The 15782-nt window shown below is 39.6% G+C and overlaps 1 protein-coding gene across 4 annotated transcripts; it reads left to right on the plus strand.

Moving 5' to 3' along the window:
* Positions 1-11514, plus strand: cnih2 (cornichon family AMPA receptor auxiliary protein 2). Of its 4 annotated transcripts, none has more exons than XM_040049876.1 (7): positions 7-580; positions 1408-1643; positions 3564-3632; positions 7380-7427; positions 9766-9878; positions 9957-10100; positions 10228-11514. In XM_040049876.1, exons 2-7 carry the CDS (start codon positions 1563-1565, stop codon positions 10253-10255), a joined length of 483 nt encoding a protein of 160 aa, XP_039905810.1. In that variant the 5' UTR covers positions 7-580; positions 1408-1562; the 3' UTR covers positions 10256-11514. The 4 variants fall into 4 exon arrangements, with proteins under 4 accessions (XP_039905808.1, XP_039905810.1, XP_039905811.1 ...); XM_040049877.1 differs by having other exon boundaries at positions 7-558; XM_040049874.1 differs by lacking the exon at positions 1408-1643 and having other exon boundaries at positions 1-580.
* Positions 11515-15782: the final 4268 nt, after the last annotated feature.

The following is a 15782-nucleotide window of genomic DNA, read 5'->3' on the forward strand; positions in this document are numbered from 1 at the left end:
TTGGCTGACCGTTATAACATCAACCGTGATGGAAATATTTCTCTCGCAGTCTAAGAAATAGAGGAAGAGACAGCCAGAGACAGTAGACTCAGGAAGCACATTCAGGTCTGTTTTCAAAATCTTTGAAAGGGATGAAAAGAAGGGGGAGTTAAAGAAGAAAGAAAGAAAGGAAAAAGAAAGCAGGGTACACGAGGAGCAGGAGAGATGATAGTAAGGTGGACTCAGTAACTTATGACTCCTGAGGGCTGTGGAGATTTTTTTTTTACTTAAGAACAGAAGCGCTTTATTTTTCTTTTAAATCAGCGCGAATGGGTTTCAACATGTAGACACTCTGCAGGCTTCTGTGTAAATATTTCCCTGCTAGAATTTAACTATTTAACCTGCACATCAGCAGAGACAAGGCTTCACGTCTTTCTTTTTGTTTTTTGGAGATAACTGAGGGATGCGCTTGAGACAAACATGCAGAGCAGACAGTTCTGACATGGTGTCGACCCAAATTGACAGAGAAGAGGAAAGAGTGGACTGTTCAGATGCAGACACGTCTCCTACCAGGCACAGGTATTCGCTACTCGATATTAAGGTCAGTCAAGATGTCGATCCATGCTAACTGAAACTATCAATAATGTATCGTGATGTCGCATCTCTAAGCCCTCTTGAAGTGCTAACTAATCTTTCGATTCAATTAGAATATCTGCTGCCTCAGTGATTCACCCTTCTCACTTTGTGAAATCAGCAGTGGCAAGTTGTGATTTGCTTTGTCAGAATATAACTGTGTAACATGCAAAGCAATACCTTGAATCTCAGCTAGGATGTAAATAATTACTCAGCAGTTTAGCCATCATTATAAGTAAAGACTCTGTAAATAATAACTCACAGATGTAAACCTGTTAACTATGATATGGAAATATATGCGTCATTAATTGTTCTGGATCCCGGAGCAACAGATGAACAGAAAGCCATACAACAAACTACAAAAACTACAAAAAGCCATAACCGACTGGGACAATAATTCTCGCTGTTTTTACTGCTCTTAGTATCGACTAGTAACCTGTGCTTCTGTTGTCGGCGTGTCAGTCAGACTCTTGGTGGTTTGTCAGTAAAAACAAAAAAGAAAAAAAAACCATGATGTGTAGGCTTTGTCTAAAGAGAAACTGCAGGAAGGACAAGGAGGAGACAGACATTTTCCCTGTCAGAGACTGAAAAGAGGAGCACTGGGCCAGCGGCAGACTACTGTGGCTGTGAACAGACACATAAGTGCTTCCTAGATCAAAGCAAGGAAGGAGCTGTCCTGCTGTCAGATTTACAAAAAGAGACAAAGACAGAAAGCAAGTAAGCAGTGGAGCTGCGACGTCAGCTGATTATTGATTGTTTCTAAAACTGAGTGCTTTACCCACCTGGACAATATAGACTCAGCTTGCATCAAAGGGGGAAACCAACAATAGCCTCTACCACAGTAAAAGGAGGAGGGGGAGTGACCAGTAGCCAGAGAGAGGCAGAGAGCAGGGAACCAGTTTCCTTTCTCTCCCTTCACCCGTGTCCTTGTCAGGCTGGCTGGTGCAGCCATGGCGTTCACCTTTGCGGCCTTCTGCTACATGCTCACCTTGGTACTGTGTGCAGCTCTCATCTTCTTTGTCATATGGCAGGTGAGTGGCACGGTGAACACACCAGAACTAAGACTGACACACGTAGGGCCTGCAGCATCCTCACTGTAGCATCCCACACAGGCAGACTAGCGCGGCCGCCTACACACAGGTGTACAGAGCTGCTGGCAACATAACATACACACTTCAGCCCCTCTAGAGATAATGATATGCATTAAAGGTGTAATTGTACTTATCAGACACTTCAAATGATCTCCTAAGAGCCACCCGATGACACTTTGACAAAAAGCACAGATTCCTGCTGGCTTCATCCCTCCACATAAAAGCAACTTATGATCCCACAGAACTGATGATAAACATTTCCAGGTAAGGCGTTCGGGCTTCAGCAAACTCCAGATAATGAGTACAGACAGTCAGCAAAACACAGTGATCATAAATCTCACCACCAGACTGTTGTGAATCTGTCTGCCCGCAGACATTTTCAGTGGAATTTGCACAGCTATCGCTGGAGACCAGTGCACTCGGTTTGCCTGTTACACAGACTCAACAAACACCGCAGCTTTGATCTCTCACCTTTAACATTCCCTCCGTGGAGGCAGGAACACGGCGAAGCACAAAAACGCATCATTATGAATATAGGACTTGAAATGACTAACGTACCAATTGACTAAGTGGGTGAGACTACATATGACTCAGTGAGTGTGTCTGTGTGTGAAAGAGACAGCGAGAAGCCTGCGTCTGGCTCGGCTCTCGAGCATGTGACCGAAACGCTTATCAACCTATGATTTTGTTCACCCCTTCCCCCAGTCTGCTTCCACCCACGGGCACAGCACCCCAACTGTATGTGGCCGTCGACCAATCAGAACCTCGGTTCACTGGTATAGTAACCATGGTGCCCACTGAGGGGCTCATCATGTCGCCATGGAAACTGCATCTGTTTACAACAGAGCTAATTGTGAACGAAGACGAGGGAGAGCCATATAGGCTCGTACAGTATGTGGAAGGTGCTCTCCCCTTCGTGCCATCAGTCACTGCTGATGTTCACTTTTCTGCGAATGATGTCTGCTTGTTATGGCTTTTCAATGAGCCGTCAAAGGGAAGCTTAGCTCTTTAAAACCTGAGCCGATGATAAGCACAGCAGGTGGCCTTTACACTCCGAATTATTCGTGTTTTTATAGAGCTATTAATCAGGGAGCTAGTGAGAATAATTGTCACTTATACTCGCCTCACTGGAGGCAGTTAGAGTGTATTGGTGTATCTGAACAAGTGCCCTCAGTATATTATATTTCAATATGCAGAGAGACACTCAAGATAGTGTATGTACCAGAAATGTACCGCAATGCTCTTAAATATCAACCCAGCTAAAAAATGCTCAGTCAAAGAGCTTCTTGCATTTTAAATCTCTCAAGCACTTCTTGGACGACTCCTGGCATTTGTGTCTTAATATTAATCTTCCACTGTGAACTTAATTACTGGTCTCAACGTAAGAATCAAGCCTTATGTAATTTCTTAGTGCAATGCATTTATCTACTCCTGCAGCTTTTCATAGTTTTTTTTTTTTTACAGGAATTGGATAATGCAAAGCTGTATGGGGTGAATTAACCATCCAAGCTGTTCTTATTCAGGGACAAATTTCAATCAAAAATCCTTTAGCACAAGCACCACTACATAATCACACATGATGTCAACACAACATGACCTTCCTAACAGCATAAAGGGCAATAGCAAATGTCTGCATTTACATATGCCACTAACTCACCATATGTACTCAAAGTGATCTGAAAGCAGCTGCAGCTGTGGATGTAGGGATCGCAACAGTGTACAGCCGACTCAGTCGAACCAAATTTACGAGTGGCGAGAAGACAACAGCTACATTTGCATTACAGTTGCAGCGTAGTGGTGGTGAAACAAAAACAAGCTCACGTGTCCAATATTATTATTTTATTTTATTATTTTTTTCAGATCATTGCGTTTGATGAGCTTCGCACAGACTTCAAAAACCCCATCGATCAGAGCAATCCCACCAGAGCGGTAAGAACCCTGCTGTTTCACTTCTTGCAAGAATGATCAAACCTTCATGTGCACACAGAGAAATCCCTTCTTTGTACTTTCAAGGAGACTATACATTTAAGGTTTTGCCCCCCAAATATTGCCTATGCTGCATATTTTCCGAGCACAGTTCACAAAGTTTCACGTTCATTTCATAAATAAACACAGCAAACGCTTTTTTCCAAGCCTGCAATCACCAAAAAAAAAATGAAATCATCATGTTATGTAAATGAGAGTTTGGGGTTTTTGGAGCGAAAGCTTTCAAATATTTAATTCGGCTACATTTAGCCTTATTCATTAATATTTCTAAATCAAATATTTGCCCTACTTTGAAAACACTAATCCAAGCTTCCAGGTGATTGCTACAGTAACACCCAGGCAGTGTTTCCCTGAATGCTCATTTGTATGCAGATTGAAGCAATCAGCCTCCTACAAAGACCACGGCTCGTTGGCTTAATCAGTTACAGAGATTCATGCAAATGAAGTCGCTTTTTAGACAATGAGATACTGTAGTGTCGCCACAATAGGAGTGCAATTTGGAGTTTTCACCTCACCGTAACGAGAACAAACGCATTCACTCGATCCAAAGTGACAGATAAATAATTGCTGATTGAAAGTTAGCGCAACTATTTATCCTCTCATGTTGCAGAGCTGTTTGCTTACAGTATGTATAAGTTTTCTTCTGAAGATGAAATAACATTATCATGAGTCAGTAGTTTGAGCTATTATTCGCTTAGCAAGTTAACAGCAGCTGTGATTATCGTTTTCACAGGATAGCTAATGTTCTAGCAATCATGTGAACCTGCATCTGAACTGCAAAGTGAGAGTGATGAGGAGTGGGAGAGGAAACTGTGAAAGCAGACTGTAGGAGTGTGAAGGAATGCCAGCTACAAGGGGGTGGACACAATAACTGCAACACCTGTAAATTATAATGCAGTCAAATACAATGGAGCACAAAAGCCACAGTGGATCTTTTACTTTCCTCGGGACAACGATGGAGAGCTGTCTGACAAACAATCCCCATTAGAACTTTTCTGGTTTCACAGCAGTGAGATAAGTATTGAGGCCACTCTGTAGGACTGGTGACAACCTAAACACGCTGTCTGATGTCACCGTTTCAAATGTGTTCAGAAATAACTGGATCTGGCAGGACGCGACACTGCCGGTCTCTCCCCAAAATCAATAAGCTGCACAAACAGAAGACAAGCGAAGGCAACAGCCATGGAAGATAAACAGCAATTATATTTGTGGTTAGCTGAGAGCAACACATGTTCGCTCGAGTGCGGTTGTGTACAAAAAAGGACAAAAGCAGTCAATATTTGTCGGGAAGAGAGAGAAAGAAATGATAGAAAGACAGAGCGGAAGAAGCTAGACATCTGTTTTTGAATCAGGTTTCTGCGTAAAGCCTTTAATCACAGTAACACTCAGAGGGAGAACCACCCCATCCATAAAGAGCCCTTCTAGGGCTACTTCCCCCGTTAAAACAACAAAATTAAACACATCATAGTGGTAAAATTTATTCCTTTTCAGGCCTCCTTTTATGTCAGTAGCTCTAGAAAAGTTATGAGGCAGATTGTCAGGGAGATCACTCATTTGCATCTCTGATAATAACGGCTTAATTAGATTACCAATCTAACTACAGCACTCTTTGCCCTGTAATTGTTGCTCCTTTATCTCTTCTGTATATTGTGTATATTGTGAAATGTCTCCGCTGCCTTTGATTAACATCCTCAGTCATGTTTCTTTATTGGAACTATTAAATATTCAGAGCAAATTGGATGACCTGACACAAATAGGGCCACCTCGGGGAGGCTACGAGCTGTAAAATCTGAGCAGCGCAATGATTTACACCGACAACAATAAACCATATGATGCACAGAAGCTAGGCTGGCACTTTCGCTCCTTAAATAACAGCACTGTGGAGGAAGGACTAGAAAGAAAGAACGAAAGAAAGAAAAAAGGCAGGAAATTACACTGAGCATACTAACAACAGTGAAGGTAGAGAGCCTGTGTCTAATTCAGGGCAAAATCCACGTTTCCCTTTCAGGTCACCAGTTTTAATTTATGTCCACAGACTCATAAAAGCTGGATGTTGCTCCAGCTACACTAAGCCGATATCACCGGTTGGTAGCCAAGATAGATGCCTCAATATGTCAGAATGACTAGACATGCTTATCCACTTGATGTATTATATTTAACAAAATAAATGAAGCCAAGCAAATTAACAGCCCTGTGATAATTATCTGACTATAGACATTATGGTTACACAATAAAGCAATAACTTTCTGTTGATGGAAACGGATAAACGGGGCAAATGAAGTAGAGCAAAACATCTAATTTGCCTTGCTGACTAATCAATGGACAACCAAAGAAAACATCTGCATGAGCCGAATATCTGATGTCAGGTTCATGTACTCAAAGATGGATGGCTTTAATTTTAAAACTGATAATTGAGCTTTCTATAATGGCTCACCAGAGACTCCGAGCTGATAGCTTTACAAGATAAGGTGGGAGATGTGCGCACAGGGTTTTTTTCCCCTGCAATATGAGATTTGCTTCTCAAATAGGTTTCAGCCACATAAATGAAAAACAAATCAACACCATTGTAAGTATTTTATTATTATTATTAACTGAAAATGAATTTATTCAAGTATAATATACAGTTTGTGTTTCTCAAATTTCATAAAAAATAACAAGTCTGATTTCTGCCATAGGTGGGCACAGGTATGATTAATGACATTCATTAAGGCTCTAGATCAGGACTGTCACTAGTGTCATTAATAAAACCTATATTTAACTCATATTTCATGCAAAAGTTGTACCTGTTGTATGTGCCCAGATCATGGTTATGGCCTTATAGTCCACAGCCAAATGAAAAGTCCTGTCTGCACCAAACCAAGGTTATTATAAATAAAAATAAAAGACTGGCCTAAAAAACAAAAATAAATAAATAAATAAAACTAAAATACACTAAAAAAAATCCATATGAATGTATCATTTTGGTCAAATTAACCAACAATACCAGAATGAAGAAGTACTTGCGTGTGTGTGTTTATTAGAACAGGGATGTCTACGCAACTGTGTGTGTGGGTCTGTGTATTTTAATATTGTAATACTGTTTTGTATCGTATTGTGTTGAACTTCTGACAGACACCACATGTATAACAACAAAAAGCTGCGGCTAAAAAGAAGAACCGAAAAACTGTATTAAACTTAAGATTATTAAACAATAGAAACTAAAGTGAAATGAGCAAACTCACTCTGGAAACTAACTTAAATAAAAATTAAAAATACAGATCTATGATAAAACTGCACCAAAGTGTAAAAATATGTATTTTAGACGTATGATGAAAACAAACTCCGGAGTTTTAGTTTTAGAAAAAAGTAGGTAGTTAATTAATTACTATCAGTTGGTAAGTGTATTTTTCCATGGTACTATTGTTGGCCTGGGCATCTAATGTAATGTACAGCTGCATATTACAGTATCACTATACCCATAATACTGATATTTAAGCAGGAATGCTAATATAAAGCATCAGGTCCAGTTTTTAGATTTTATCACTATATTTAATATCTGTCCAGTTTAAAAAATCCTCCAAAATAATAATAATAAAGATTCACTCCAGTCTACGATCGTCTATTGTTTCTGCTATGAGACAGCTATTTCTGTTAGGCATTGACAGTAATACACTGATTGTTGACCGGACTTTCTTTATATCCTCTCCACAGAGAGAAAGGATTCTCAACATTGAAAGGATCTGCAACCTGCTTCGCAGGGTGAGTAATAGCTGTTTTTCATCTGCTGGTGGTGGATGACTAAAGCAGAGGGGCTTCACAGAGCCATGACCGTTTGTCTTTTTTCATTGTGAGGACCATGACACACACTGATTCATTTCACATGTAGCCCGTCCCCACAACACGCCATTACCTCTTTACAGGCACACAGTGATGGAGAGCACTGATACAGCCCAGATGTTGTCAGCTTTTTATTTCAAGGCTTTCAGAAAAAGAACTTTGTGTCCGTGAAAGATCACACACTGTGGAGGCCATTTTAAACATATTTATTGGGCCATTGGGTTTTTTTTTGATTCAAAGTTAATGGATAAATAAATAAAAATATATAAAATTACAAGAGTTTAATTTAAAGGCAGTAGCCACCATACTAATTGTACTATTAGGGTCTATATGCTAATGTAGTAAAGAGCATTTTTTGAGAAGGTTTGCCCTGGGTTCAAATTGTTACCATTTTCCCGTTTTTTTTTTTTACGTTTTTCTTTATATAGCTGCTCAGTGCAAGAAAATAAAATGCCACTGATGCATAATTGCAATACCACCATGTTATTGAAAAGGAACTCTTATTGCTGCAGTGGAAATATAATTTCAATTACCCTTAACTGCTACACAGGTTTAATCTAGCGTGGTAATTAGACTACATATGTATTAGTGATATTTGCTCCACCCAATCACTGCTGAAATTGGTTCTACTAAAAATATTCAAATAATATTGAAACAGATTGTAATGATTGATGGTTGTTATTTTGCAGCCATATACGTTATTTTTGAACTAGCATCAAGATCAAATTGCTACGTGTATGTGATGTGATAGTTCTTATTAAATTAAGTTCACATTAAATAAGGTTCATTTGTATAGCACTACAAAGTACTTCCCCAAAACAGAATAAACAAACAATAGATCTTATAAAAATTTAATTAATCAATTAATCACTTACAATAGACCATGCAAGACTTTATAAAAGCGATAATGTGTAAAGAATAAATTGAAATGAACATAATTAAAAGTTAAAAGAAAACTTGGTGTTAAATAAAATAATACAAAAAAAATCATCTGTGTTTCAATGCATATTCACACATAAGTACATTTTTGTACAACCGCTTGAAGACATTTAAAAAAACAAACAAAAAAACAGACACCTGTTTTAAAGATAAAAATGTTATAATAAAATTTGCAAGAAATTTACAAGGCCATTTGCAAGAAACAGGTCTTTAGTAGTAAAAACACTAAAAGAAGACACTGGCAAAACTACCCTGAATGCTGCAGGCAGGTCACCCCACAACCAAGAAGCCTACTAGTGGTTACTGTTGGGGCTAACCATGCTAGCTTGTTACCACGGTTAGCAAGGCACATCCACAGACTGCATGAGTTAAAATGAGAAACACAGATACACAGACCTTCTAACAAATATGAAATACTAGAATTTCACTCACCAAAACTGAAGTACAAAGCCACAGCATTATCTGTAAAACGGTTCTATTAAAATGTTCCCGCACACTGAAGCCCGAGTCTGACATCTGAATTTGCGCAGGTGAAAGCTTAAAAGATTTAAGGTGAAAAGCCAAATAAAGAAAAATTCACCTCCTGTAGTCATTTTGTAGGGGTATATTAGTTATAGCAACCAAAACTCTTTTTTGGAACAAGAAAGCTCTTTAACGTGGGATTATATGGTTACTCACTGACTTGTAGAACAACTTTCAAGTGGCCACTTAAGGAACTTTCTGGTGCTTGCAAGCTGGCCTCATTTAGCCTAGACATTACAGCGTCGGTTCATTCTCAGTGCTCTCATTGCACTGCTTTTGGCTGCTACAAGCAGCTATTTTCAGAGAAAAGTTCTGAAAAGTGGTAACACACTCCCTGCCCAGCATGAAACACTAAAATGTTGATATGAAGTAAGTGTTCAGAGCTTGTTTCTGCTGCCCTCAAGTTGCCCCCCAAAAGTTTTTGTCCTTTCACAATAAATGTAGTTTTATCATCTTTGTTGCTATCCTGTTGCCATCTTGAGTCTTAACCCCATCTCAGATTTTCTCAAATAGTATTTTAACAACCAAACGCTAGACTTTACATCACAAGAAAAAAAGGTCAGCAACTTACATCACCTTCTACTAATGTATAAAAAACAGTCCACATGCAAGTGAACATATATTTGCACCCGTAACAGCAGCTAGCCCTGACTAACAGCAACACCTTCCGTGTGAAAGTGTTTGCCCTGCAGTGTGGTCTTGTACACTGTAATTCTATCACATCAGTGTTTTCTAAAGAGTTGTTGGAGTGTTATCACTTAATCATTTCAGTTTCCGTCCTTCTTATATTTCTTATTAGTTGGTGGTACCAGAGTACTCCATCCACGGTCTCTTCTGCCTGATGTTCATGTGTGCTGGAGAGTGGGTCACACTTGGCCTAAATATCCCGCTGCTCTTCTACCATCTGTGGAGGTATGGTCCCACAGCAGATGTGTAACTAGTTTGTGTTGGTCTGATGGGTGAGTGAGCCAAACCTCCTGCTTTTTTCAGGTTTTTTCATCGGCCCGCTGATGGCTCAGAGGTCATGTATGATCCTGTCAGCGTGATGAACGCCGACATTCTCAACTACTGTCAGAAAGAGTCCTGGTGTAAGCTGGGCTTTTATCTTCTCTCATTTTTCTATTATCTCTACAGGTAAGTGGGAGATTTACAATGTTTCTCATTTCATAATGACACTTCAAGGAATCCTTAGACGTGTGTTACGATTCATAAATTTGTAAAATTAATTTTAATTTTTCATCCATTGCACTATTTCTTGTAGTATGGTCTACGCCTTGGTGAGCTTCTAACAAACAGGAGAGATGAAGAAATAAAATAACTGTAAAAGAAAAATTGGAGAACAAACGGAGACACAAACCTTTACTTTCTCCATGTATTCTGACCTTTCTGGCTTTGGGCTTTGGAAGTCTAACCTTGGACTAAGCACGAAGAACAATTTGAGTGAATGTGAATTTTTTCGAAAAAGCCTCTTTTCGATTGTATCATTGTACACCCGATACTGCCGTCGGACAACCGGATGAAATCTTGAAGGACTGAAACGCAGGTGTTTGTGTTGCCTTTGACCCATTATACAATTTAACAATATTTCTGAAGGGCTGGATTTTCCCCACGCTGCTCTTAATAATCCAGTCGCTCAACTCACTGTGAATCTCCAAACACTTGGGTACTGGAAAATGAAAAATTATGTCTGTATTCTTTGACTTTGACAATGTACTAAAAGCAGGATTGTTTTGCATATGGAAACTCTGACATCAAACCGTTACTCTGATCGTGTTGCAGGAAATGGGTTAGCAGTGTAAGAGGTTTAACGGACCTGGCATGAGCTGGAGTCTGCACAGACACCTTTAACCAGGACAGAGGATAAAGATTTGCCTGATGCCAGTCTCTGCCAAACGCAAAGTCAAATAAGACATTGGTAAAAAGAAAATAAAATGAAATGAGAAAAAAGCAAGGAATTATCCAGGGTTGACTTAAATAAGTTTGACTTTAAGGGTCAATGCTTGTGATGTGCATTCAAAATAGGTGTGTCCCGAGGGCATATTTTACGCTATATGCTAGGTTCATGCTTTCCAAAGAGCGTTCAGCTCAAACATGCCAAAATGTTACCGCTGAAAATCATTGTGCCAAATATAAAATCAAGGTCAAAAGAAAAATGATGAGACTAGAAAGTAGTTGCAGTATTTTGTGCTCTCAAACCTTATCTTTAATTCTACTTTCTTTGGCACATTATTTTTTTTGGCACAATATTTTTTTTCCTCAAAAAAAAAGAAAAAAGAAAAAAAACTTTAGTTTTGTTGTGTTTTTTAGTGTGCAGGAAGCACCTTATTCCTCTTTCCAGTGATGTTTACTCTTATTCATCTGCATTTATACTATAGTCATTTTAGCACAGCAACTCTTCTCTGATTCGAGGTAGAATAGCATAGCATAGTCATCTCATGTACAAAAAAGCAATTAATAACAGTAATCTAGCAATGTAAATTGAGTCATGAGACATATCGATCCAGTGTTATTCAGTGTTTGTAACAGTGAGTGGGACAAAAGTGGCAGATGAGACAATAACGACTCTATGACAGTGTTTCAGCTGTTTAAGGAGTGCAACGACAGCATCGCAATACATCGACAAACATACAGCTGCAAAGGCAACAGACGTAAGAGACACACAATCTTGCTGATGACCAAGATTTATAAACAGTAAAGCCTTTCCTCGGCTGGCCTTTGCCGCCATGTGTTCATTAGATGGATCTGTTTGCAGATAAGTGATGGTTCAGATGTGTGATATCAGTAGGAAAACAGAAACTCTGGGGCCTGAGAACAAGCTGTGATATTTGCCATACACCAACTCCAGGTGTACTAAATGGTGGTGTTTGATAGACAAACTGTGGGCTCAGATAGGAAAAAATGAGGTAAGGAGTCTCCGGAGAACACGGGTGGGCATTTCTCAGCTGCTAGACATGGCTGGCTGTAATCAGTTACCTTGCCCCCAGCCCTGACTAACCACGTCTTACTGTCAAGGAATGCCCACTTAAAATAATGGTCTCAGCTGCTGCAGCCTACTGAAGTTCTTGTTACGTAGAAGGATTCACAGCAAAAATTGACAAACTGTCATGACATTTATCCAATAATTAAATAGTAGATCTGTTTAAATAAATTTAATTACATTTTATTTTGATAGCACAAAATCACAACAAGTCACATTCATATTACAAAGTAAAGACCCTACAATAATAGAAACAAAACCCCAACAATCAAACGACCCCCTATGAGCAAGCACTTGGCAACAGTGGGAAGTAAAAACTCCCTGATCATTCGATCAGTGATAAAAGTAACTGTATAATTTTCCAGTGTGTGTCAGCAATATATGAAATTTATTTCTAATGAAAACTATATTTTCCTTAGAAAACGCCCACACTGCACTGTATACCAGTGCTTGAGGCTGTTTTGCTACGCTCAGCAAATTCAATACAAATGTGAACACCAGTGTTTGTGTACATCAGCATTTCACGCTTTCTTGCCCTGCCTGTATGACTTAGCCACAAGCCCATATTTTTCACTGTAGTTTTAGCAAATGTCCCTCAAAACAGGAATAAATGCAATATTTCTTACAGAAAGAAACATTTTTGCATCAGCACTTTTTCCGGCAACAGCACTGTGTTTATCAGATTCATAAAACATTAGCCCCATGCACATTTGTCAAGCTGAAACACTGGGGGGAATGAAATGTACCAAGCCTTTGCTACAACTGTAATACTCACATCAGCTGAATTGTGGTTTGTTAATTTTCACAAAATGTGTTGGCAATTTGGAAAGGATGACTTTAATTCCTAATATTCAATTCAATTCAGTTTTATTTATATAGCTTAAAATCACAACAACAGTGGCCTCAAGGTGCTTTATAGGTGGAAGGTAAAGACCCTACAATAGTAAAAAGAAAACAGTGAAAATCCCAGCAATCATATGACCTTCAGTGAGCAAGCGCTTTGGTGACGGTGAAAAGGAAAAACTCCCTTTTAACAGGAAGAAACCTCCAGCAGAACCAGGTGTAGGGAGGGGCGGCCATCTGCCGTGACTTTTTGGGATGAGGGGAGGAAGGTTGTGGAAGAAAAGCAGAAATTAATAATAATTAATATAAATCCATGAAGTGTCCAGAACGTACTTACAGTTCTAAAATCACCTTCATTGACTGACATGCAGTACGCTCTACATTACAGGAAGCCTAATTTCTTCAAAAAATATATCCTATATTAGTCTTAAAGGGAAAAAAACATGTTTTATAACCATTAATAACCCGTGTCGTTAATGTATCTGCACTGTAGATGTTCAGGACATACACATACATAAATATAAACAAAGCCTTATCTAAGTCTGAAATCAAGGCACGCAGAGCAAATCAAACTGCCTGTGTGATCTGAATCGCAAGCACTGAAGCAATTTCAGTAGGCTGTCAGTGTGTCTGAAGACAAGACGGTGTATGCTGTTCCAAATAATGTCAAAAGTAATCACAGGACACTGAGACCTCAAAACTACAGTGTGAGCGTGTAGAGTCTGGACAATCGCTACTAAAGCACAGGAGGAGGAAAAAAAGGGGGGAGGAGACATACAGCTTGGTTGAATGTCATGTAGTTGCTGTGAACAAAGCCTTTTAGAAAACTGTATTTGAGTATAATTATTTGTATCTGTCTTTTATACATTTCTCATCAACGTACGCTACAGTAAATTTGGTGGATGACTTTATATATATAGATATTAGGCTACACTATGATGTACAGCCGTGCCATGCCGTATTCTAATAAAACAACGATGCCAAAATGTCCATTTCTATGTCGATCATTTCCTGCCTGTTGAGGGTCAGCATTTATTTGTCCATCTGTGAAGAGTTGTCACAGAAATGCGATGTTTCTTCCGAAGATGTGCTAGAAGAGAAAAAATAAAACTGAAGGATGATGGGGACACTGAGTGGTGCATTAGACTGAGGGATAGGAGACGAACTGCCTCATTGAGAAGCTGTTGAAAAACAGCTGCATTTAGAAGTGGTTCCAGAGACATTCAGCCAACCTCTCTAAAGGCACCAGAATAACTAAATACCAATACTGATGTGGAAAAAGCTTCTACTGGAGGGCAGCAGAGAGAGGATTAAAGCCTTTCATTAACGTCTGCACCTTCAGAATACTAACATTTCAAATTATAGAGCTCTGGATGCCTATTAGATTACATAATAAAATGAAGCTGACAGAGTTCGTCTCCACAGAGAGACATCATCACTTCTGAAAATGTCACTGTAGCTATATAACATTTAAAATTCACAAGTTGTGATTCCTCAGAGAGAGAGGGGGGGAGAGAAAAAAGACACACAACCTAAAACACTGAGTGTGGGTCTAAACTGGCTCTGGGGCTCATTTGTAGAGTCTGAAAGGTTTGCCAGGTTATCACTTGTTTAAATAATGATTCAGACAGAAAACAGAGAAACAACAAGGCTTCAAGTTGGCGTTTTCCCCTCTGTTTGAAGAGGACAGATCATTCTCCGCTGTCACCATGGAAACTAAACTGTATTAGAAATTCCTGTTGACTCACTCTGAAGCTGAAAACACAGAAAAATCCAATAGAAGTTGGTGCACATGCCTGGCAGCACTGCTTCACTGCCCAGTGCATTTATATTTATTACATCCACTACATGCATATCACTTTCATATAAGCAGTTATGACACTTGCTTACACCAAGACACAGACACTGACACGCGCGCATATATACAACATTCACACACACACTAAACCCGCTCACTCACAGCACATGCATCTGTTTCTCGTTCCCTCTCATCCCACGATTCACACTGTTTCACACTCATCATCTCGGGCTCTTCCTTTTTTCAGCACCCTCCACCACCATAATTGTCTCAACTCCTTTCCCCTCTCTCCTACGTCTGTGCACCTCTCAGCCAGGCGTTACCATGGAAACTGGCTAACAACTGATGGGCTTGAAAACGTCAGGATTGGCATGCACGATTGGCAAGCGCGCGCGCGCGCTCGGAGGTGCATGCACAAACACACACATACATATTGTGCACATTCATTATTATACAATTCAAGCTTGGTGCATGTTATTCTGGCTCTATAGGCATGCATGCATAAGGAAACGATAGGTATGGTGAAGGGGTGCACACCAAATTTAAAGGGGGGGGGGGGGGTTAATTTAAGAAAAATTAAAGAAAAAAGGAGAAGAATAAAAAATATGTAGTTACTGACTGTCCCTTGTTTGAATGCACACTCGGATTCCTGTAAAATGCAAAATGATTTTGGTTTGACATTCATCATAAACACTCTGCGCATGCAGTGAGACCTTTTCATATGTTTGAAAACTCAAAACAACAAATGAAAACGTAAGCTACTTCCAGCTGCTCCCTTAGACACAAGGGGTTACCACAGCGGGTACCTCCGCATGTTTGGTTTGGAGGATTTTCACACCGGATGCCCTTCCTGACATAAGCCCCCCCCCTCCCCCTCCCCCCCCCCCCCACCCCATGAAATGTATGAAAATCAATCAACCAGATTTGTCACTGCATATCATGGATGTATTACAAAATTAGCATGATGTTTTTGCATTTTTTTCTGAAATTCTAAGTTTGTGGAAGGAGCAGATGTGCTGTCTTAGCAGTCTCTTTTTGTTTCCAAGGATGTGTCAAACCTGTTCACACTTATGTTTTTATTTGGACTGTGCATCGTCTGTCCAGACAGAGACACGAGTGTGACTCACTCTGTCAGCTGCTGTCTCACTTATATAAATAAATTTCATCAAACTAACTACTAACTTCATTTTCAGTGACT

Source organism: Simochromis diagramma, unplaced genomic scaffold (assembly GCF_900408965.1).
Source record: "Simochromis diagramma unplaced genomic scaffold, fSimDia1.1 OVJJ01000050.1, whole genome shotgun sequence".
Taxonomy (NCBI): domain Eukaryota; kingdom Metazoa; phylum Chordata; class Actinopteri; order Cichliformes; family Cichlidae; genus Simochromis; species Simochromis diagramma.